A 24,683-nucleotide genomic window follows, 5' to 3' on the forward strand; every position below is an offset into this window, starting at 1 on the left:
AATGTTTGATTGGGTATGCTGATATTTGTAACAAATTAAAAACAAGACACATTTCTGGCATTTAACAGTATATACTAGAGTCTTGCAAGAGTTTTCCTGAGATAACAAACCATAATAACATGAGGTGTGGATTTTTTTCAGGAGGAGGGGGAATGAAGACAAATACAAACAACTGCCATGTAGCATGACATACTGTGTACCTCTCCTATCCCCCACACCTTTATGTAACATTAGTTCAATATGCTAATTACAACTGTCCCTCTTTTTATGCAAATGAGCCTTAGAATCACATCTTTATTGATTAAATTTTCCCTCCCCCAAACCAGATAGAAAAGAGAATACATGTACAGAACAGAAGGTAGTAAGGAGCAAGGCAAAATATGTATGAATACACATTTTCAGCATGATGCCACGGGACCTTAACTATACCTCTCTGTTACATGTTACTGACCTCTTTACAAAGGGCCATGGTCCAGTTTACCTGGACTGATTAAACTGATCAGCTGGGTTTAAGGGAAGGCACCTGGGCCTAGTTAAGCGGGGAGTTTGCTGCAAATGGGTGTTGGCAGAGGCCTGCAGACACTGTAAGGAGAAAGAAGGCTCCTGCATAGCTATGAGTTAGCAGGGAGAAGACAGCAGCATGGAAGATCTGTGGAGAAGGCTAAGCTGTAGGCTGGTGGAGAACAAGGACACAGACTCTTGCAGAGGAATGGCTGTACCTAACTTGACACTGAAGCAGACAAACATTTGTTTGAATTCCTAGGGCAAAACAGACCTTTAGAGAAGAGGAGCTGTGCTCAGCTTGGGAGTGGGGTGAGAGAAATGAACTCTTAAAGAGAGGACAGACCCTCAGGGAGGAAGGTCCCAGCTGAAATTGGGATGAAGACTTTGTAAGTCTGAGCATTCTTTTGAAAGACTTTGGGGAAAGCCTTAGTAAACTGGACCCCAGATGGGGGAATGTTTTGAACATCTGGACTCTGTGGACCTTTCAAGGGGCCCAAAGTGAATGGGAAACTAAGGCAGGCCTCAGTAGAGCCATGCTGGCTAGCAGCGGGTATTGCAGAGTAGGTATGCCCTTTGACACTCCTATGAACATAAATGGTACAGGGAAAGAGTTTTGTGGTTTTTTTTCTAACCAGGACTATAGATTGGATTCCTTGCAGTGTTCATTCTGGCTATCATTTGACCTGGCTATCTGAGGATTCCTCTTTTGTAAGGCTAAACCTTGGGAGGGGCAGAGCTGGAATAGCTCTATACAACTGTTTCCTCCATCACTCCAGGCATAAGGAGCATTCCCAGAAAAAAAGCAGGGTGGCTGAGGCATCCTGTACACCATCAATTGGGTAATGGAATAGCCCTTTGGCCCATGGGTTGCTGGTCACACCATAGATAAACTTCATGATATATCAAGGATCAGACTGGTGCTTGGCTATTGCTAGAATCAGGAGAGCACAAAGGTGGGAAAATCCTTGCCCCAGTCCCCCAGCTGCAATGAAATATTTTGGCTGCAATGGAATACCTAGCCTTATGACTTTGGTTTATTTGTAGGTGTCCTCTGGCCATCTGAATAATAAAATTGTTTTTGATTATTAGTATCTGATTTTGCTATAGATAATCTTGGACTCCCTCATGATTATTTTTAAGAAAAAATGTGGATCTGTGAGATAAAAAACAAATACCCACAATTAGGAGTTGAACAGCATCCTTTTCAAATAGAAAAAATCCTCAGCAGAAACAAACTCTCCCCGGAGAATAAGAGAGAAATATGTTCAAAGAGAACTATGGTTCTTTTTAACTTTTGTTGTTTATGGGAGAAAATAACTTGTGCTATCCACAACTCTATGTACTTATCTTTTTTATTAAAGATCACTTGAAACCTTGAGGACCTTATAATTATCTTACACTAACCCAAAAGATGCAAACAAAGAGGAAGAGTGAGTGCCTCTTAAAAAAAAAAAAGCACAATGTCTATCCCCCCCCCAAAATCACAGCTATTTTACAACATTTACTACTAACCAAGCTCTTTACCTGCTATTTCACTGTAATGCTGAACACCTTGTGAGTGAAAGAGCCTGAAATGCTGGATTCAGACCTCCTAGGTCTTCTGCTTTTTCTGGTTCTGAGCTCAATGTGGGATGCTAATATGAAATGTGGAGTGGTATGTGTACAAAAAATAACGCTGGCACTAAATATTTAAATGTTAAATGTTATTTGTCAGAATTCAGATTATTCAAATCTGTATTTCCCAGTACTCCTCTCTATCAGCATATAATTATAAGCAAACATGAAGAAAAATATGGAAAATATTTTTCTTGATTCATATTTGCCATTGAAACTTCTTCAGGGTTATTCTATGGACTCGGAGAGCAAACTTTTTCACAGTGAATAAAATGGAGAAGTTGGGGGGGAAGAAATTATTTTTTTATTATCCCTGACTTTCTTGTGTACAGGCTTAACATGTCTCTTGCTAGTTGTGTTAAGATAACAGCAAAGATTTGTTGAAAAAGAGCTAAATAGTATTATTACTTTTTCACATTTTGGGAATTAAGCGACTACAAAAATAAGATTAGCGATAATGGGTTCTTTTCTCCTACTCCGCACTTTGCCGTATGATTGTCAGTGTGAAAAAGAAAATAGGAACAATACTGGACATTTGGCAGGGAAATGCATGCAGTGACTTCTAAAGTCATTTTTTTTTCAAATTTCCAAGACTTTATGCATTTGTATAAATGCAAGTACAATTCATTTTAATAATTCCTTTTATTTATTTATTTGGTTAGAGATGTTGGAAGCTGTGATGACATTAGCTAGTCAGAACACTTGTCTATTTAGTATCCTTCCAGCAGTGGTTGGTGTCTATATTTAAAGGGAGACAAAAAAGCTAGTGTATTACACACTGCTGGGGGGGTGGGGGGGAGCAAGGGAGGGAAATACCTTCCTGACCCTTACTATGTGCTTAGCTTATGCCTAGCAGGGAAAGAGCAGCCAGTTAACTTAAATGAGTGAGCAGCAAAAAATCTAGTGATTAAAGTAGATGGAAACAGGAGGGGAGCTTTCACTGCACCCACCAGAGAGGAAGAGGTGCTGTGGAGGAGAGGTGCTTGCCCAAGCCAAGGAGGAGAGAGAGCTAGAGAGAGAATGCTCCTCTCTGCTTTTAGCAGAAGAAGAGGAACTCTGGTTTCCCCCTCCATGCGCATACACACTTTCACGCTCACTCTTTCTTAACCACCGATTAAATCATCACACTAAAATTTATCAAGCCTCCCCCACCACCTTTAAATTATCAGAGCTTTAAATGTGACCACAGAATATCTGACATTTTCATGTGTTTATCTTGACAGTTCAATTTTAAAATATGCAACAAATAATTTTGTTAGCAGTATAATGTAGAAACCATCCTTTATCCTTTGGAAAAACATTGCAGATAAGTCTGAATAACTAGTGGCCATGGATATAGAATAGTGGGAGTACACTTAGGTGTTTTTAACTGATAGTGCCAATAGAGGTCGGTGGTGCACCGAACATGCTGCTGAAAGTGCAGTTCTTTGACAGTTAAACTCTTGATACATTTGTCTATAGTGGGAGTTGCTCAATTGTATGAAGAAGAGAATAATATTCATGGGGGGTGATATATGTACTAATGATCGGAAAATAGACCCATATAAGAGAACATGGCTGAGAGGCTGAGAGTTTGGAATGCTTCTGGGTGGTGGTTGTGGGTGGTTTTTTTTTTTTTTTTTTTTTTTTAAATGAAGCTCCTGATTTTTATGCGACTATATACATTATTTGGGTGTCGGACCACACTCCCCCTTCTATGTATGGAGAGGACCCTCTCTGTTCAGATCTTCCCTTCTCTCTCTATAGGGTCTAAATTGCCTTTACAGCATCCTTCTCCATCTGCATTGTACTTCTGCCTTCTGAAGGTTGAGGCTAGGGGAGCAAGGGAAGTTGGACATGCATTATTTTCTCATCAGTGGAAAAAAAATATGAAAACATTAATATAGCATGAGGCTGTATTCGCTTTTGTGTAGAGAAGGGGACAGAAGAGGTAGGGGTAAGGTGGAAGGCAGGGGTGCTCTGGAGCTGCCATGACTCTGGGCCTGTGTAGATGGTCCTGTGCCTTTGACAAATTCCCTGATGTATGTGGGTTCTGGGGACTAAATATCTTCTGCAAGGAAGATAATGGAGGGAGAGGGGAGCAGGGAGATTCCTTCAGATCTTCCATTCCATGAGTCTGAGTCTGAATCTTCACCAGCCCTAAGCTCTTTCCTGCATGTTTCTGATAGGAAGGAGAAATTTCCCATTGTTCATTTTATTAGAAGAGGTAGGCCTCTCTAGGATACTGAAGACTTGTCCTCACACAGGTGCCTTCCCTACAGTGCTATCTAAAGTACCTCAGCCCAAACTTGGACACACTCTAGGGGACAGGTTATCTTTGCTTTCTATTGTAATGTTTCCGAATTTCTTCAAAGGCACTGTACATTAGTAGTGAAAACTTAGTTCTTGGCCTGTTTGCTGTGTCTCTTTTATTTGATTTGCATTATGGTTGTATATTGTCCCATTGTTCTTGGTGCTACACGCACAAAGTAAGAGACAGTCCCTGTCTCAAAAAGTGTGTAGTCTAAATAGACAGACACAGGATAGAAGGGAAAATGGGTAAAGAGGTGAAGTGTCTGTGGCAGGTCAGTGGCAGAGCCACTACTAAAACCTGGGAATCCTGAATCCCCATCCAATGTCATAGCCACTGGGTGCACTGCCTCCATCTGTAACTGTGAATAAGAGTTTTTAAGATCAGGCCTTTGCTGGTAAAAATGTTCAGTGTCTTGTAGCAGTGTCCAGTCCCCCAGGAACTTAGCACTTGCATAGAAAATTATAAGCAGGTGTGTTAAGTGAGAAAATCCCTGCATCAAACCCAGACTACCTATAACTAGAGCTGGCTGGAAATTTTCCAGTGGACGGTTTTGTTGTGTCCGTTTTGTTTTCCAGTGGGAAAATGCTGTTTCATCAAACCATTTCTTGGAAATTTGGCAATTTTTTTGTTTAGTTTAATTTTGATTTTTTTTTTTATAAAGGCAAAATGTTCCATTTCAGGATGGCATTTTTCAAGTTCTGAAATGATTTCAGGCAAGTCTTCTTAAACCTTACATAATATAACGTGTAAAGTCAAAATCAGAACAAAACATTTCAATTTGGGTGAGACAAAACACTGCCGTTGACCCCCAACAATTTTTGTTATGTCCCCCGCCCGGGAAATCTTGAACTTACGCTGATGTTTGAAGTTTTGTTGTTTTTCTTTCTCTGGAATGAAATGAAAACACATTTTGAAACGTGGCTATTTCTGTGAAAGGGAAATTCTGACTTTCCACCAGCTTTACCTGTCACCCTTTTCCTGGGTTGATGATCAGCCAGGGCGCTCTGGTGGGCACGGTGGAAAGCCCCTTTGCTCAGTGCCTGAGAGCGGTGTCTTGGAGACAGCTTCTGGGAGCAGGGGCCTCGCTCCGCTCGCGTCCTCTTCTCTGGGGAGCTGAGGGTGGAAAGGACTGAGTGCCCAGCGGTCTCCCCTAGGGGCACCCTCAGCCGGGTTAGTTGTGTGTGTGGGATGGGGGCTTCTGTTAGAGCTGGGAGCCGGGCCTCCCCTTCAGCCCCTTCTCCCCCCTGCTGCTGCCTCCCAAGCCAGAGAAGCGGGCTCTCCCTCCACCCCTCTTAGGCAGGGGCCCTCGGGAGGTCTCTCCCCTCCCGCTCCTCGCCTGTTAGCCCAGCTCCCCTCCTTTACACATCTCCCCCTTTCCTTCACCCCCCTCCCCCCCCCCCCCCAGACTGAGCGGCTGCCCCGCTTCCCGGGGCCGTCCTTCCGTCTGCTCACAGAGGGGGGAGGGAGTTGGTGGCGACGTTGGCTGAGACCTGCCACCAGCTGCTGCCCCCCTACCCCCTCCCCCGTAGGTGTCTCCTGCCGGGCTATGCATCAGCAGAAGGGGAGGGAGGTCTGGGCAGAGGGCGGAGCCTGGCAGCAGCAGCTCCGCTGAATGGAGCGGAGTTTCGCTCGGCTCTGGTGCTGCCGCCGCCGCCACTGCTCCTGCCGCCAGAGCGAGCGGGGGCACGGATGGGCATCGCCCCCTCGGCGGAGCTGTCCCGGTCCCGGCCCCGCTGCTGCCTGCTCCTGCGCGTCCCGGCGGCGAGCCCTGCGAGCGGAGGGACGGTACCGTACCATGTAGAATGCTCCCGGTTCCGAGAGCCAAGCGGCAGCAGCCTCTCCTCTGGCAGATGAATGCAGAGCCCCCACCGCCTCCCTGGATTTGGATGGTCCCGAGTGCAGCTGGGCTCTTCAGGATAGGTGGGGCCGGGGTGGTGCCCCCTCCGCTTCTGCTCTCTTCGCCACATCCTCCCCACCCTGCTCCACTGCTCCAGGGGCTTCCCGGCTGGCAAGTCCCCTGCGAGCCTTTCTTGCCTCTGTCAGTGCCCTCTGCGCCAGATCAGCGCCCTGCTGTGCACCAGTATCCCTTCCTGAATGGGCAGGTAATGAATGCGGTTCCCCTCGCCTCCCTTCCTCCTCCCCACTCTCACTCTCTCTCTCTTTCCCGATCCGGGTGTCTGACTCCCAAAGTGCTGCTAGAATAGCACAGCCGACTTGATCCACGCAAGTTCGTGCGTGTCATTTTCGGGGCCAGTAAAAGCCACGCTCGTGAGGCGCTGGGTTTGGGGCGGAGGGGCGGGGGGGACGCGGTGATGACTGCCTGTGCAGAAAGCCGAGGGCAGAACTTTTGCCTGCTGTCCAACGCGCGGTGGTGCTGAAGTTACCCCGCACAGCCCCGTTTGTTGCAGACCCACACAGTTATTGCGCATCCGTTAGTAACTGCACCGTCTGTGTCAGACTCCAAAGGCAGGGGGAGACCGCATAAACTATTAATCGGATTCCGTGCGTGTGTCTTCGTACTTAAGCCATATAGAAACGTATAGAACCGCAATCCCTGCCGTCAGACTCGAATGTGCTAAGAGTTAATGTTCTGTAAGTGTCTGGGCCATACAGTTGGTCAATGGTATAACACAGTTTCCGAGAGTTCGACTGTAAAAAAACTGGGGATTGAGAGAGCAGAGATTGCACTGATTGCGTTGCAAAGAGAACCCTAATGCTGGGACTGAGCAATGAACTGAAGGCTGTCTTTGGTCGGTTTCAGTGTATTTGTTCCAGGAAGAGACATTTATTTTCCGTAGAAAATAATCTTGTTTTATATTTGCTGCGAAAGAGCAGGCTAGGAATACCGTTTATTACTCCATTTAAATAAGTGACAGATAAAGATATAAGGGTCTTTTATTCAGCCAAGTAACTTAAGCCTGTCTCTCCTTGCTTTAAAACAAAGTTGCCTTGCCATTTTTAATATTGCCCTACTAGAAGAGAGAAGGCAACGATCACCTGAACAGTCCTATTTTTATAATATTTGTGAAAGTCCCATAAGGCTTTTCCATATGCATAATATAAATTATAAATATATATATATATAACTGGATGCCGTTGCAACATGTTTTTATGTTGTTGTGTCAGGATGCTGCCACTAGAGGTATTTAATGTCTAGGAACTAGATTTTTTTCCTTAATGTTTAGAAACCTGCAATATTTTTTCTTAATAAAAGAAGGGGGTGGGGAGCGGCTCATGAATTGGCTCATTAAGGCTTGTCTTGTTCATCCTTTAACCCTCTGATCTTTTCCTATTTTCTATGGAAAAAGCAGGCTGGTAATGAAGGGCACTCTAACAATATAAGCCAGTAAATTCAGACGCTAAGATATTTTGAACCATATTAATGTAAGCAATACATCTCGGTGGTGCTTTTTGATGAATGTTTCAATTATTGTAAGGCCACTTAAAATTACTTTTGCTGGTCAGCTTTAATATTCATCTTAAGTTTTAATGTATTAGATATTAATAGCTATGTTAATTTCATAGGAGTTTAGCACTTCTGTTGTATTTTTAATGCTGTTTCACATAAAACTTTGAACTCTATAATCTTAGATTAATTTCATTTAGAGATTCCCAGTCAAGCATTTTAACTGTGAATGCCTCTTGGAACTTAGTGATTTGGAAAGAGGGTGAGCAGGAGAAAAAGCTATATTGCTCTTGTGTTTAATGGAAGGATAACATCAATTATTTTGAAGTGGGAGGAATTTGATTGAAATGCAGAAATGTTTCTACAATATCAATATATTTGTCCAAAGAATTCAAGAGTCAGGAAATCACACATTCTGCCTTGTCTTTGTTTTGTCCATTGCCTCTGGAGACAGAAACACATACACAATCTTGTATGATGATGTTTTCTATTTATATGTGACTTTTTTTTCCAGTTCATTGCTGATTAGTAATAGTATTGACTTGGTACTCTAACTCTGAGCCTTCTATTTGTAGATTTCTATAGCAGTTTAGCTTTGAGTGGCACACAATACATATGAGACTGATACAATATATATATATATTTAAAAACCAGATGTTTAGACTAAAGAGGTTGATACATTAAATTTGCTTGAAATTCACTTTTTTAATACAGCATGTACAGACATTGATTTACTGCAGAATATTTTTCATTCTTTTTTTTTAAGTGGATGTTTGGAGCTCATTCTCCAGTTATAGGATTTTCACCTTCTTCTAGTGTGGAATTTGTTCCCATCTTCCCACATGTATACACATCTACTATTCCACCTCATGCCAGGAAAAGTTGGAGAGATAAGAGACTACCTAATTGCAAGGTAACTCTGAACTTTACTTGGGACATTTTTATATTAAGATCTTATCATAACAACTGGAAAACACTGAGTTTTGTAAACTGTGAAGGCATGCAGAAGGTCAGCAATCTAGGTCAAGCAAAAATCCTATAGAAAAATTAATGCTATAAAAAGTTGATCAATAAATAGTCTATTTCTGAAGGTATAAATCAGCAGTTCTCTTAAATAGTGAAAAGGACTAAAATAGCTGTAACATTAGTTCTATATTAAGTCAGGTAAAATATGTTTGTACCACCAAAATATGTGGTTTTGGTGTATTTTCCATATTTTGGCTACTGGCAACACCTTGCTATCGACTGCATGTTTATATAAATGTGTTAGAAATGGACTCAGCAGCTGGAATCCTAGCAAAGCTGAAGTCAATGGGAGTTTTGCCATCAACTTCAGTGGAGCCAGGATTTCATGCAGTATTTGCAGTCTCAGGTCTTGATCCTGCAAACAGCTAGGCATGTATGTAAATTTAAGCATATGAGTAACTATAGGATGGTCTTATCTTTTTTCACCTCCTCCATCTCTCAGCCCTCACTGGAACAACCTTGGGCTACCAAATGTTGTAGATACATTTGTTCTGCCATAGCTGTCTCTGGGATAGGATTGGCCTTGTTCTTTCATATTGTGGGGTTTGGATTTTTATTTATTTATTTATTGGTAGTACTTCCTAAACTGGATAGTCCCCTTTTGAGATTTGTTAGATAACCACGCCCTCCCAATAGTTAGGAAGCATAAATCAATCCAGTTTTATGACTGTTCATGATTTAGGACATGATCTATGGTACAAACATGTATATAGCTATGAGAGCTTGAATCAAAGACCTAAAAAACAGGAAAACAATAAGCAATGAAACTATATTATCTTCAACTTCAACATACTTTTTATTTATCCTTGGCAGATATATTTAAATAACGCATTTGCTCTGGATTCAGCATGGATACATCCTGAGGAATCAAGAATCTTCCAGGGACATGAGAAGCCTCTTTTAATGACAAATCAAGTAGCTATGGCTATATCTAGGCCAGCTACTGCCTCAAGGCCTCTTCCCACAGTGGTGTTAACACCTCAGCCCATACCAGGTTAGTAATAAATAATTATGAACACTTTTTTTCACTATCCATTTTCATTCTATTGATCTTATTTTTAATCTAGGTAGTTGCTTCAGTCCTGAATTCTTTTCTCAGGCGAAATTCCCATTTAGGTTGTAACTTTGATAACAAAATCCAGAACAAGAACATTTCACCTTTATTTAAATTTTAAAAAATGATGTGGAAAGAAAAAGTATAAACGTATGGAAAATTAGAACCCAGATTCCTCAGCAACCAGCAATCCCACTCCATTGACCTAGAGTATAGCCAGTCCAATGATGACTTGGTTTATTTTCAAACACACTAGTGAGATTGCTGACATATTTAACGTGTAATTTTAATATCAGTTGCTTATTTTTAGAATTTGATATAGTCTGTGTATAGACAGTTAATTATTAATAGGGAACACTAATTGATCCATCAGTTCATTAAAACTAACTTATGCAAGATAACATGCATGAAATAAATTCTATTAATCTACATAAATAAGGTATGTTACAGCTGCTGGTGGTATGATAATAGATGTGTTACTGCTATGTTTTATACCCAGAAAAGGCCAGAAAATGTACTGCTGAAAGGATGGATGTGACCTTTCGTTAGTATTTTGTTGCATTGATCTAACATACTAGTTGCCCCATAGAAAACACTAATGAACAAATAATTAGAATAAGGATAATTGAAGCACAAATGTAGATACTCAGAGAAAAAACAAGGTACATTTTAAAACAAATGTCTGTCTTACTGAGATCAAAGCTAATGCCATTTTAAATAATGGCAAAACCACAGCTGTTCTAGCCTTCATTATTATGGAATTGTTCTTATTCTGAAACTGTACTGTAGACATGTAATTTTCTACCTTCTTGTATTTTCTCAAGTTTCTGCTACATGTAATGAGGCAACATTCTTTTGGATAATGCAGGGATTCATTATGAGGGGAAAAATCCATTTTCTGTCTGTTTTCCAGACTTTTTTATTTCAGTTATCAATTAATCTTATTCAGCATTTAGGAATTAAGAAGAACAATTCAAATAATTTCTGTATTTCAAAGGTTTTAATAGTACTTTACAATAAGCTGCCTTCTGTTCTTGCCACTATTAATTATTGATCAACTCTAGTGCTGTTCAGCTTTCCATAATGGATGATAGGGACCATAAATAAGTATACTGATGGGCAAAACAATTATACTGCTTATGCATCTCTACCTGGATGACTTTTGCTTAATTGGTGTCCCAAAAATGTATGCATTGTTTTGAAGTTTATATCTGTGGCTGGCTGCCATGTTGATGGATGCTTTTATAAATGCCTGATGGAGTGTATTTGGAAGTAAAATACTGGTTCTCACATGCATTGGTGGTCTAGAACTGGTAGCATTGTTTTTTGTTTGTTTGTTTGTTTGTTTGTTTGTTTGTTTCCGGGTGACTTCAGTCTATAAATACCTCCCAGTAGCAATACACAGAGAGGGCCTAATACTGTAGTGCTAACTTAAATAAAACTCATAATCAACTCATATTAATGTAATTAAATGTAAACTACTGGAGTTAGTCTGCTCCAGCTCCCATTGAAGTCTATAAATGGGATTTTGAAAAACACCAAAATGAATTAGGTGCCTAATTTACATTGAATTTCAATGAGAGTGGGGTGCCTAACATATTTAGGAGCTTTTGAAATTACCACCCATTAAAAAATACCTCCCCCCCACACCTTCTGTGTCTCCGTTACATTTATTTCTATGCATGGGGACTGGAAATGCCATGTTTGCATTTCTTGGAGTTTCTTCATTATTCTTGTATCAAAGGTGGATTGGTACCATCTACCTCTATAGTTGTGGATCCCCCAAGATCCTGGACCATCAACCAGAGGCCTGGACCATCTACACTAAATTTAATTAGTAGTTTTTTCCTGAATAAGGACTACAGGATCGAGTCTACTATTAACACTCAAATAGACACACAGGGCCAATCCTCAGCTGGAATAAATCAGTATAGTTCCACTGACTTCACTGTCTCAGCTCTTGTTCTTGTGCTGTGTGTCTGGCAGAAGTCTCCTGATCATGCTGAGTGTCTCCATTACAAATTCACTTTTTCTTCATTTGATTGTGCCATCTTCTTAGCTCTACTTCTCCTTCTTCAGTGAATCCGATACCTACATTTCCAGCCATCTTTGGAGTCTCTCCACAGTCCCTTTCCTGCCTCCCCTATACCATCTCCTTTCTCTGTCTCGGCATGCACCTCCATCTCCTCCAAGTTACTCATGCGCACAACCTGCGTATCATCTTTGACTGCCCTCCCAGGCCCACACATTCAGGCCGTGTCTAAAACATGTTACTTCTTCCTACACAATACCTCTAAAATCTAGCCTTCCATCTCTGCAAACAGCTAAAACTCTCTTCCAAATTGTCCTCATTTCATGTTTTGACTATTGTAACCTCCTCCTATCTGGCTTGGACTACTGCATCTTTGCCCCCTCAAGTTCACTCAAAATGCTGCTGCCAAGATCATCTGCATGGCTCATTGCTCTGCCCACCTCATGCCATCAGTGCCTTCAGTGGCTCCCTTTTCATCTCCATACCAAACTTAAGCTTTTTGAGTTAAATCCTGTCCCCACTGAAGTCAATGGGAGTTTTGCCATTGATCTCAATAGGGTCAGGATTTCACCTCTTTGTCTTCACCTTTTAAACCCTTCACCCCATTCAACAATGCTCCTTTAATAACTTATCATGATGCCAGCCCCTGCCTTTATTTTGCAATGTTCTCAGCCTTTAGTATCCACCAGTCAGCTTCATTTTCAAATACCTTTACACTTTCTTCTATTTTGCCCTTTATGCAGAAGGAAAAGTCCCTGATATAATTAAATTTAACATTCCTGTAGGGGAGAAAATTGCAAATAAACTCACCACAATAACTTTTAACTTCAAGAAAGGGCATTACACAAACATGAGGAAGCTAATTAAATGGAAATTAAAAGGTACAGTCACAAGAGTGAAATGCCTACAAGCTGCATTGAAACTTTTTAAAAAACAGCATAATAGAAACTAAATGTATACTCCCATCAAAAAACCAAGAGGATAAAAAAGGAAACAATGGCTAAACAACAGAGTAAAAGAGGCAGAGACAAAAAACACATCAATTAAAAAGTGGAAGTAAAGTCCTTTTGAGGAAAATAGAAAGGAACATAATCTCTGGCAAGTCAAGTGTAAAAGTATAACTAGGCAGGGCAAAAAAGCATTTGTAGAGAAACTAGTAAAAGACAAGTATCAGAGGGGTCGCCGTGTTAGTCTGAATCTGTAAAAAGCAACAGAGGGTCCTGTGGCACCTTTGAGACTAACAGAAGTACTGGGAGCATAAGCTTCCGTGGGTAAGAACCTCACTTCTTCAGATGCAAGTAATGGAAATCTCCAGAGGCAGGTATATATCAGTGTGGAGATAACGAGGTTAGTTCAATCAGGGAGGGTGAGGTGCTCTGCTAGCAGTTGAGGTGTGAACACCAAGGGAGGAGAAACTGTTTCTGTAGTTGGATAGCCATTCACAGTCTTTGTTTAATCCTGATCTGATGGTGTCAAATTTGCAAATGAACTGGAGCTCAGCAGTTTCTCTTTGGAGTCTGGTCCTGAAGTTTTTTTGCTGTAAGATGGCTACCTTCCCTGACATTATCATCAAAGAGGCCGATAAAGGAGGTGCTGTTGTCATCATGAACAGGTCTGACTACCAGAAGGAGGCTGCCAGACAACTCTCCAATACCAAATTCTACAGGCCGCTTTCCTCAGATCCCACTGAGGAATACACTAAGAAACTGCACCATCTACTCAGGACACTCCCTACACTAACACAGGAACAAATCAACATACCCTTAGAGCCCCGACCGGGGTTATTCTATCTACTACCTAAGATCCACAAACCTGGAAATCCTGGACGCCCCATCATCTCGGGCATTGGCACTCTCACTGAAGGACTGTCTGGATATGTGGACTCCCTACTCAGACCCTACCCCACCAGCACTCCCAGCTATCTCCGTGACACCACAGATTTCCTGAGAAAACTACAATGCATTGGTGACCTCCCAGAAAACACCATCCTAGCCACCATGGATGTAGAGGCTCTCTACACAAACATCCCACATACAGATGGAATACAAGCTGTCAGGAACAGTATCCCTGATGATGACACAGCACAACTTATTGCTGAGCTCTGTGACTTTATCCTCACGCACAATTATTTCAAATTTGGTGACAATATATACCTCCAGACCAGTGGCACCGCTATGGGCACCCGCATGGCCCCACAATATGCCAACATTTTTATGGCTGACCTGGAACAACGCTTCCTCAGCTCTCGTCCACTCATGCCCCTTCTCTACCTACGCTATATTGATGACATCTTCATCATCTGGACCCATGGGAAGGAGGCCCTGGAAGAATTCCACCATGCTTTCAACAGCTTCCACCCCACCATCAACCTCAGCCTGGACCAATCTACACGGGAGGTCCACTTCCTGGACACCACCGTACAAATAAGCGATGGCCATATTAACACCACCCTATACCGAAAACCCACCGACCGCTACGCCTACCTTCATGCCTCCAGCTTCCACCCCGGTCACACCACATGATCCATCGTCTACAGCCAAGCACTGAGGTACAATCGCATCTGCTCCAACCCCTCAGACAGAGACCAACACCTACAAGATCTTCACCAAGCATTCTCAAAACTACGATACCCACACAAGGAAATAAAGAAACAAATCAACAGAGCCAGACGTGTACCCAGAAGCCTCCTGCTACAAGACAGGCCCAGAAGAGAAACCAACAGAACTCCACTGGCCATCACCTACAGTCCTCAGCTTAAACCTCTCCAACGCATCATCAGTGATCTACAACCCATCCTGGACAATGATCCCTCACTTTCACAGACCTTGGGAGGCAGGCCAGTCCTCGCCCACAGACAACCTGCCAACCTTAAGCATATTCTCACCAGCAACCACGCACCGCACCATAACAACTCTAACTCAGGAACCAACCCATGCAACAAACCTCGATGCCAACTCTGCCCACATATCTACACCAGCAACACCATCACTGGACATAACCAGATCAGCTACAACATCACCGGCTCATTCACCTGCACGTCCACCAATGTTATATATGCCATCATATGCCAGCAATGCCCCTCTGCTATGTACATTGGCCAAACTGGACAGTCACTACGCAAGAGGATAAATGGACACAAGTCAGATATCAGGAATGGCAATATACAAAAACCTGTAGGAGAACACTTCAACCTCCCTGGCCACACAATAGCAGATGTAAAGGTAGCCATCTTACAGCAAAAAAACTTCAGGACCAGACTCCAAAGAGAAACTGCTGAGCTCCAGTTCATTTGCAAATTTGACACCATCAGATCAGGATTAAACAAAGACTGTGAATGGCTATCCAACTACAGAAACAGTTTCTCCTTCCTTGGTGTTCACACCTCAACTGCTAGCAGAGCACCTCACCCTCCCTGATTGAACTAACCTTGTTATCTCCACACTGATATATACCTGCCTCTGGAGATTTCCATTACTTGCATCTGAAGAAGTGAGGTTCTTACCCACGAAAGCTTATGCTCCCAGTACTTCTGTTAGTCTCAAAGGTGCCACAGGACCCTCTGTTGCTTTTTAGTAAAAGACACAAAAACTAAGTGCATCAGAAACAAGAAATCTGCCAAATAATCAGTGGGACCACTGGACAATTAAGGTGCTAAAGGAGCACTCAAGGAAGACCAGGCAAATTAATTCTTTGTATCGATCTTCACTGCAGAGGATGTGAGGGACATTCTCAATCTAAGCCATAGTCTTTAGGTGGCAAATCTGAGGAACTGTCCCATATTGAGGTGTTAATAGGGGAGGATATGGAACAAATTGATAAACAGTAATAAGTCACCAGGACCAGATGGTATTCACTATTGCTTAAATCAGTCTCTGTACCAGGTGACTGGAAGGTAGCTAATGTAGAGTTGATTTCTTTTTTTTAAACTCCAGAGGTGATCCTGGCAATTACAGACCAGTAAGCGTAACTTCAGTACCTGGAAAATTGGTTGAAAATGTGGTAAAGAACAGAATTATCAGACACATAGATGGATATGATATGTTTGGGAAGAGTCAATTCGGCTTTTCTAAAGGGAAAGTATGCTTCACCTATCTATTAGAATTCTTTGAGGGTATTGACAAATATGGACAGGGTGATTCAGTTGGTATAGTTGTACTTGGACTTTCAGAAAGCCTTTGACAAGGTCAACACCAAAGGCTGTTAAGCAAAGTAAGCAGTCATGGCATAAGAGGGAAGGTTCTCATGATCAGTAACTGGTTAAAAGCTAGGAAACAAAGAGTAGGAATAAATGGTCTGCTTTCACAGTGGAGAGAGGCAAATAGCAGAGTCTCCCAAGGATCTGTACGGGAACCAGTGCTGTTCAACATATTCATAAAACCATATGGAAAAAGGAGTAAGCAATGAGCTGGCAATGTTTGCAGTTGATACAAAATTACTCAAGAAAAAGTTAAGCCCAAAGATGATTTTGAAAAGTTACAAAGGGATCTCACTAAATTGTGTGACTGGACAACAAAATGGCAGCTAGAATTCCATAAATGCAAAGTAATGCACACTGAAAAACATAATCCCAGCTATACATGCAAAATGATGGGGTCTAAATTAGCTGTTATCACTCAAGAAGAGATCTTGGGGTAACAGTGAATAGTTCTCTGAAAACATCTACTTCTTCATACAAAGTACAGAAGAACTCATTGCCAGAGGATGTTGTGAAGGAGAAAAGTGTAACTGGGTTCAAAAAAGAACTAGATAAGTTCATGGAGTATAGGTCCATCAATGGCTGTTAGCCAAAATGGTCAGGGACAGTATCCTGTGCTCTGGGTGTCCCTAAGCATGTGACTGCCAGAAGCTGTGACTGGATGATGGGTTGGATTACTCAGTAACTGTCCTATTCTGTTCATTCCCTCTCAAGCATCTGGCACTGACTACTGTCTGAAGATAGGATACTGGGTTAGATGGATCCAGTATAGCAGGTCTTATGTTCTTATAATTCATTCCTCCCCTGCCTTATTTTCCAATTCCCTTTCTAGAACAACCTCTGCTGTAATGCCTACAAAACACTGCCTACTGATAATGGCTATTATAGTGATTAATCCTCTTTCCCTTCCTTTCTTTTCTTACTCCCTCATTGTTATTAATTTACCCATTTCTACATTCAATTTAAAAAAAATAAAGAAAAAAATAACAAAGTTGTACCAATTCTTCACCATATTCATTTGCTTGTATGTCTTCCTTATCCTCAACCCTTCATCTGTTTTGTGTCTTTTAAGCCCTCCAGGATAGACATTTTCATTTAGCTATAATTTGTACAGCGTCCATCACAGTGTGGTTCCAATCTTATTTAAGGTCTGAGCATGCTATCACAATAGAAACAATAGATGTTGTCACTGTGGAAATCAATAGCATTCTACTGAAGCCACAAATGTTGTCTAATCTCTCCTGGACTGAACTGTTGGAGCATGCACACAATGAAGAGGTTGAAAGTGGGGTTGGAGGTGGGGAAGGGGAATGCAAAGGCCATGGCTAGTATGGGTTCTTAAAACCTGCTGCAAACCTGCTGTTCTCTATATCCTCTCCAGCTGCGGCACACAGCAGAGACTTGTAATCACTAGGAAAGCTGCAATGTAGGGACAGCAAATAGTGTTTGCCAACAAGAAATGGGTATTTGTTTTCTCCACCATTTTGCCCACTCCAGTTGCAGTAGGTGTTAAATCTTGAGCTGCTAAATAAAAATGACGTTACATGTAGGTCTAGTGTTGCTAAAGCCACCTTACTCTATAATGCTTTGACTATCAGAAGGGTTGAGCCTTTATTGCATTACAAATCCTAACTTTTCAGATTACTTGACACAGAACTATACAAGGAAATGGAAACCCACATCACCTGGAATCAGATGCTTCAGTTGCAAATTGTGGAAGATGCTGGCCCTACTTAGATCAGAATGGTCTTCTTGGTTTAAAAAAAAGCCCTGGGAGACTCTTGTCCAGTCAAGCCCATACATTGGATCCATATCAGGAGCCAGTTATTAGTAACAATGTCCTTGTTTCTTCAGTTCAGTGGACATTTTAGAATGAAAAAAGAAAATTCATTAAGAATAGGCTTGTGGGATTCGGTTTTTGTTTTACAATGTTGATGGATAATATTGATGTTTGGTTTTTTTAAGCATTTTTTTCTTTTTTAAATTTTCACAATTGTGGGAAACTGGGGGAGGGTGTCAGGCAGTAGGGAGCTCAGACAATTGTTTATTGACAGGAAACCTTGAGATTCAAAAAGTTATAGCTTTATAACCATTAAAACACATTGTCAAGATCACATATCAAAATATACAAAGTAAATAGCCATAAATCAAGCTAATAAGTTCTCAGGGAGTATTTTTCTATCTGTACATTTCTATTATTGATATCAATATTTGATTTGTGGGTGTACAGTGAAATTGATATTTACTGATACAAATCTAATTTTTCCTAGCCTAACTATGAAGTGTTGGGGGCTGGTAAATGCTAACACGCATAATTTAGTGCCAATACAAATAATTTGGCAGTTGCACATACTAGGTACTAGAAGGTATTATTTGTTCTGAAGAAAAGTAATCAGTTATTATTCCCAGCCAGATAAAAATGGATTACAAAACCTTGAATTTATGCACTTACAATTTTATTTATCTAAAGAAAATAACAACACATTATTTTCTCACCCAGAAATGATTGTTTATTTTTTTTATTTCCAGCAGACAAAGCACTATCCTGCATCTTATGTTGCGGATATAATGTCTACATCTTTTTGCAAGGAAAATGATTTATATTTTTCTCTACTACATTGTGCAGTCTGCCATATGGAACAAAGTCATGGCTGGTTTGCTATGAGTCGGATGTGCCTGCTTTTCCTTGTATAGCTATCTCCTCCCCGCTTAGGGGGTGAGACAAGCCCAAAGCTGTATGAAAACTGGAAGTCTTTCCAGGAGTCTTGAATTAGCTGTCTAAGCTAGCCATGGTCTTCAGAACTGGTTCCATGTTTTGAGTTGAATTATTAGAAATTCCTTGGGATTTTTGTGCGAAATTTTTTTTGGGGGGGAAGGGGGAAGCGTGAGGAAAAATATCCCCTATGTTTCATATTATTACTATTAAAATTATTGAAATTGTTTTAATGTTTCAAGATGTGTGGTTACGGTTTGTTGGCAGGTTTGCTTCTCAGTCACTGTTTTGCAGGCAATGTTCCTTTTTTTTTTAAGTAGTACACCTTTTATTAGTGTTCAAAAAACTTTCAATAGAAATCTTGTTAAACAAGCCTTCCATATAGCATGCTGTGAAGGAGAGATGAGCTATAAATAGAAATGTATCTTCATTATATTAAGAAACAGAGTTGCTGCTACTTAAATAGAAGTAATATATTCCATTTTATGAAGTATCCCAAAATACCTGACTGCTGATTACAATCAGTACAGGCAAATGTACAAGTAAACTCAAATATATAGCAAGTTACAATCCCTCATAGCCTGTTAAGAGAGAATGCAGATGCAATGTTGCTGGGTGCTGACACATTGGGCTTTTCTTAAGCAAATGGACAAACACTCAGCTAGGCTGTCTGGTGACATGTGGAGGGGCTTCCGTTGGTTTGTTGGATAAATGATGATATAATGTCTCAATCCACCCATCCCACTTGAGCTGGGATGTAGTTTTGGCCACCATTCACTCATATGGACAAGGTTCCCTGGAGAGACTGCACCTCCCATAATGCATCTAATCATGCGCTCCCGTGATGCACCATGCAGAAGAAATACTTTGTGGGAGATGTTGTCCTCCAAAGAGCCTGGCCCATGAGAGAAAATGGGGGCCAGAACTACCATTTCTGTAAGGCAATGTGACTGTAGTTTAATGTTTTTTAGAACTGACTTGAGATTAAACATTTTTGATCAGTTCCAAATTTGAAATGTTTTGATATTTGGCTGAACCAACCTGAAATAAAATAATTTGTTTAATTTTCCTAATAGAAAATCAATTATTTTCAGCAAAAGGAAAATATTCCCACAGAAAATTTGTTTTGCAGAAATTGCATTTTCATTTGCAAAATCATTCCAATGGACAATTCCTGACTAGCTCTCCCATCAATACACTGTTGCTCAAAGAAGCAAATCTTCTGCTTCTTTCATCTGCTTGAAGGGAAATATCAAAAGGGATGTCCTTTTTCATATTTTGTAAAGTATGCAGAAGGCTTTAAGATCTTTAGATGGAACATAATAATAGATGTTTCTAGCCCCTCCCATAATAAGATCACTATTATTCCTATTCTAAGACCTGGCTTCAGTAGGTTATAATTTTACTGAATCTTTTTGAAAAATTTAACGAATATATTTCATCTGTTTCCAAGAACAAAGATAGGGAAAATAAATTTTTTTGCCCATGTTAAATTCTAGTGACCTTTTCTTTGAACAGTTCTAACATCTCCATGCCTTAGACCATGGACTTGAAATTTGGCAAAGGAGTGTCCTTTGTTTCGGGGTACACTCTTTCCTGTCCCTCTAAAAATCTGCCCTTATTTGGCTAATTATAACCTTTGAAAAATTGCAGTTCACATATGCTTAGTAGAGATTTTTTATATTTTTAGCTGCTAAATTTCCTGAAGATTTGGTCTCCAATGAGCATGTTCCAGCCTTTCAATTGCTGTTATAGGCCATGCTGGATCCAGGTCTGGGTAGTTAAACTGAGAGCAGTGAGCCTGTCTGTCCTGTGCTATCGATGAGCTTGCTGGGCCCAGGCAGCATGGAGGAAGAAATGGCCTGGTTCAAAGGGGGACAACAGCCAGATCTGCAGTGGGAGGAGAGAACGGAGTAAATTGGGACAAAGAGTTTGTGGATGGGGGTGGAAATTGGGACTGGCTGGACAAGGAGATTGGGAGCAGAAGGAGAGTAGTACTGGCTGGGCAAGGAGACGGCAAAGAGGGGCAAAGCCTGGGAGTTGGGTGGCAGATGTGAGAGACAGGGAGTGATTGGGCAATGAGGCTGAAACTGGGAAATGGAAAGGAAAAATGCAGTGGACTGGGAGCTATTAGGTGGAGGGAGACTAATTAGATGAGGACCCATCGCAGGGGGAGAGATTGCAACTGTCTGGGCAAGGAGACTGGGACTAAGAACCAGTGGGGCAGAGTAAAGAGGTGAGTGGGAAGTGGAGACAGATTTGAGGACTAGCTAGTATACTGGGGAAGAACTTGATGGGGTGGGCATAAAGATGGGGACAGGAACCTGGGACAAAGACATGGGGAGTGTGATTGAATGAGGAACATGGTTGGGAAAGGGGTGAGTGGACGCCAGTGTGGTAGTGATGGAGAAAGATCAGATGAGGAACCAGAAAGGCAAGAACTGGGACTGGTGGGAAAGGGGGCTGAGAGTTGAGGGTGGGGAAAGAAGACTGAACCAGGGAGTTCAGAGGCCTGAAATTAGGACTTGCTATGGAGAAGACGGGAACTTGGTGGGATGAGAAGCTTGAGAAATTGAATTGGGACTAGCTAAATGAGGAGGATGGGACTGGGACAAGGAACCAGGGATGGAGAAGAGACAGGAATGGGACAAGGACAAGTTGAAGGAAATAGAACAGAAACTGCGGGGGAGGGTGTTGAAATGAGTAGAAGTCTGTGCCCACTAGGGCGCACTAACTTCCAGAGGCTGGAATGAAACCCAGGATTCCTGAGTCTCACCATTCCTCTTCTGTCAGCAAATATCTGTGAAACCCATAGGCAAAGTGACCCAAGCCCCGCTAATAAGAACAGCCATACTGGGTCAGACCAAAAGTTCATCTAGCCCAGTATCCTATCTTCCAACAGTGGCCAATGCTAGGTGCTTCATAGGGAATGAACAGAACAGGTAATCATCAAGTGATCCATTCCCAGCTTCTGCAAACAGAGGCTAGGGACACCATCCGTGCACATCCTGGCTAACAGCCATTGCTGGACCCATCCTCCATGAATTTCTTTCATTTTCTTTTTGAACCCTGTTATAATATTGGCTTTCACAACAGCCTCTGGCAAGGAGTTCCACAGGTTGACTGTGTTATATGCTGATCCACATAGAGGATGACAACCCCTTACTGCTATGAGTTACTCTGTTGAATCAGGTGGCAGAGGTCTGTATGGTGGATCTAAAGTTTCCCATCCTGCTGATGACCCATGTGAGTACACATGATGGAATTTGTTTATTCGGGTTTTTTTAATATAAAAACCTAGGAAATTACAGACACAAAAATATGTTAAAAAGAATATTAAGGTTGCAAAGCCAAGCACTTAAGACCTCAATTCATATCCATTACGAAACAATCTTTAATTACAAGATCACATACTATTGTTAGCTCAGCACCCCTTGTTTGATTTAGTGCACAGGTTGGACTTGTTCTGAGGATGAATCAGGGCAGTGTATTGAAGGAGGCGGATCCCTGCTTCATTTGTTGCAAAAGTTGAAAGTGTGTAATAAGTGAGAGGGGATTGCAGGAAAAGAAAGGATGATGTCACAGTAAAAGGGTGAGCCATTCTTTAGACCTCTTTTAGTCCCTCTTAAATGCATTCCTCAGTGAGAGGCTCGGCTTCCTTCATATTCCTTAAGGGTGCAATCACATGGTTCAAACACTCTGGAACTGGATCTCTGGATGGTAGATAGGAGATTTTGCTATGTGTTGTAAGGAGGTATTGATTTTTGTCTTCTCTGTGATGCTTTTATCCTAAGAAAAAATGCCTCTGCTGAGAGAGAGCTTTGTGGTAACTTGTAACTGCTAGCCATGCTGGTCATAGCCCTTGGAGAGAAAGCAAAGCACAGGTGCTGGCTGTTAGGTAGACTGGCTTTCTGGGGTTACCGCAGTGTATGGCAGGGGGCTGTGTGGCCTTAAGACTCTTGGTCAGAAGGCAGTCGGACAAGGGTCTCTGCCCAGACACAGGTGATGGCTGGACCCTGAGACCTGATGGGATCAGAAAGCAGGCCTGAGTTAGTTTAATTTCAAGCTATATATCCAAAAGTCCTCTCTTTGTCTATTGGTCTCTGAAGAATCCAGTTTGAACTATTATATGCGAGCATTTCCAGGTGGTGGTACCCTTACGGAGGTGCTACAGCCAGAGTGAATTTGCCTAATCATTCCCCCCTGTTCTTAATTCCTGGAGGAAGTGTAGTTACTCTTCCCCGTGAAATTACATACAATCCCTGGCCCAAAATGATTCATAAACTTAATACAGCAAGATCTCCCAAAGATACTGCAAGAAATTGCCATATCGGTCTCTCAGAATAAATAGTACTCTGCTTTACAAGAGTTAGCTAGTCACTGGTTAACCCTGTCATTTCCCCTGAGAGAATAGGACTGCCTGTGCTGAACTAAGGTGAGACCTGAATGTGAATTACAGCAATCTGCAGACCTAGGTCCCCGGTCTGGAGGGAGAGGATCACAGGATACTGCCCCGAGAAATGTAATAGCCAGAAGCCACCTAGAGGTCAAAGGCGCAGTTAGCTCAGGAAGTATCACAATCATATGTTAGGATTAAGTGATATTTTTACAAGATATTTCCAGCTACTATATCAGTGTGTGCTGAATGGCAACCTTTGTGGAAAAATTAATATTAAACTCTGTATATAATCCTGATTAAACATATATCTGTGTATCTTCATTGATTTCAGTATAGCTATTCCTGATTCACACCAATATAAGCAAGGCCCTGGGTTCTATGCAACACTCAGAGATTATGTGGCCTGGAGCAGTGAATTATGTGATAGAATTTCCAGACAGTTGAGACTTTGACCCCAAAGTCCCAACTGCCCTTCCTCATTCCAGTTAATATAATATCTGTGTTGTATGTTAAACTGAATTTATCAGAATAATTTTAAACCGGGCCCAAGTTTACAATTTTTTTTTTCCATTCTGCACTAGACCTTTGTATTGAAAAATGTAAAACTGCATTGTACAGGTGTCATGTAGAAGCTAGAAGTTCTGCCATTGGGTAGGTGACAATAAGGGCCTTTGGCACCCAGGAAGATGAAGGGAGTTTTGCTTCTGGCTCCAGTAGTGGGGGGGAGGATGCATCTCCTTTTTTCCTCCCCATTTTGGGAAGGGTGGTCCCGACTTCAGGTTTGGGAACAGGATTGAATTTCTCATTTCTCATCTCTGAAATCATTGATGGCAACTAGCTGCCCTGTCACACAGTTTCCCAGTATCAGCCATTACATCCAGCAATGTCAGAGAAGGACAGTAGCTTGATTTTGCTGCTAAAATAACTGGTAGTGAAATAGTTAATAATGTTGTTATAAGAAGACTCCTAATTAGGGAACTAATTATAGCCTATCCTGCATTCCAGCTCAAGGGAATGGAAGGAATTTAAAGCACCACCTTACTTATTCCCATTGGCGCACCTTACCTCAACTTTCTGAGCATGGGGGATGGGGGGGGGTGCAGGCTCTGTGGAGCTGCTACATCACCACTTTGTACAGGTGGGAAGGAATGGGTGTGAGTGAAACCTTAACTCTGAGCCCTCAACATATCTGGTAGCATAGTTACACAGTTTGACAGGGAGGGAGCATATGCTGTGACAGGTGAGGACCTGTCACCTCTTATTCCCTCCAGGGCTGCTCCAGAGACAGCACGACAACATGCTGTCCCTTTCTGTGGAATAGATCATAAAGTCTGAGTCTGGCCTAAGGTTTTAGTTGGTAAAAATGGGGCAGCTCAGACCTCTCAGAACTCCTGTTTCAAGCTCTCAGGCAAACATCACTGCATCACTTGAGATTCACATTTTTACA

At 41.7% G+C, this 24,683-nt stretch overlaps 1 protein-coding gene across 2 annotated transcripts in view; it reads left to right on the top strand.

Annotated features, from left to right (window-relative positions):
- The first annotated feature begins 220 nt into the window (after positions 1–220).
- TCERG1L (transcription elongation regulator 1 like) overlaps positions 221–24,683 on the top strand; it is a 242,362-nt gene continuing 217,899 nt past the window's right edge. Inside the window, exons 1-3 of one of the 2 annotated variants that reach the window (XM_065552187.1) lie at positions 221–890; positions 8,584–8,730; positions 9,657–9,837. In XM_065552187.1, the coding sequence (XP_065408259.1) occupies positions 8,587–8,730; positions 9,657–9,837 (325 nt within the window). In that variant the 5' untranslated portion in view covers positions 221–890; positions 8,584–8,586. Of the gene's footprint in view, positions 891–6,027; positions 6,514–8,583; positions 8,731–9,656; positions 9,838–24,683 lie in introns of those variants that run through there. The other variant, XM_005305299.4, reaches the window with a different exon arrangement.

This window comes from Chrysemys picta, chromosome 7 (assembly GCF_011386835.1).
Source record: "Chrysemys picta bellii isolate R12L10 chromosome 7, ASM1138683v2, whole genome shotgun sequence".
Classification (NCBI taxonomy): Eukaryota; Metazoa; Chordata; order Testudines; family Emydidae; genus Chrysemys; species Chrysemys picta.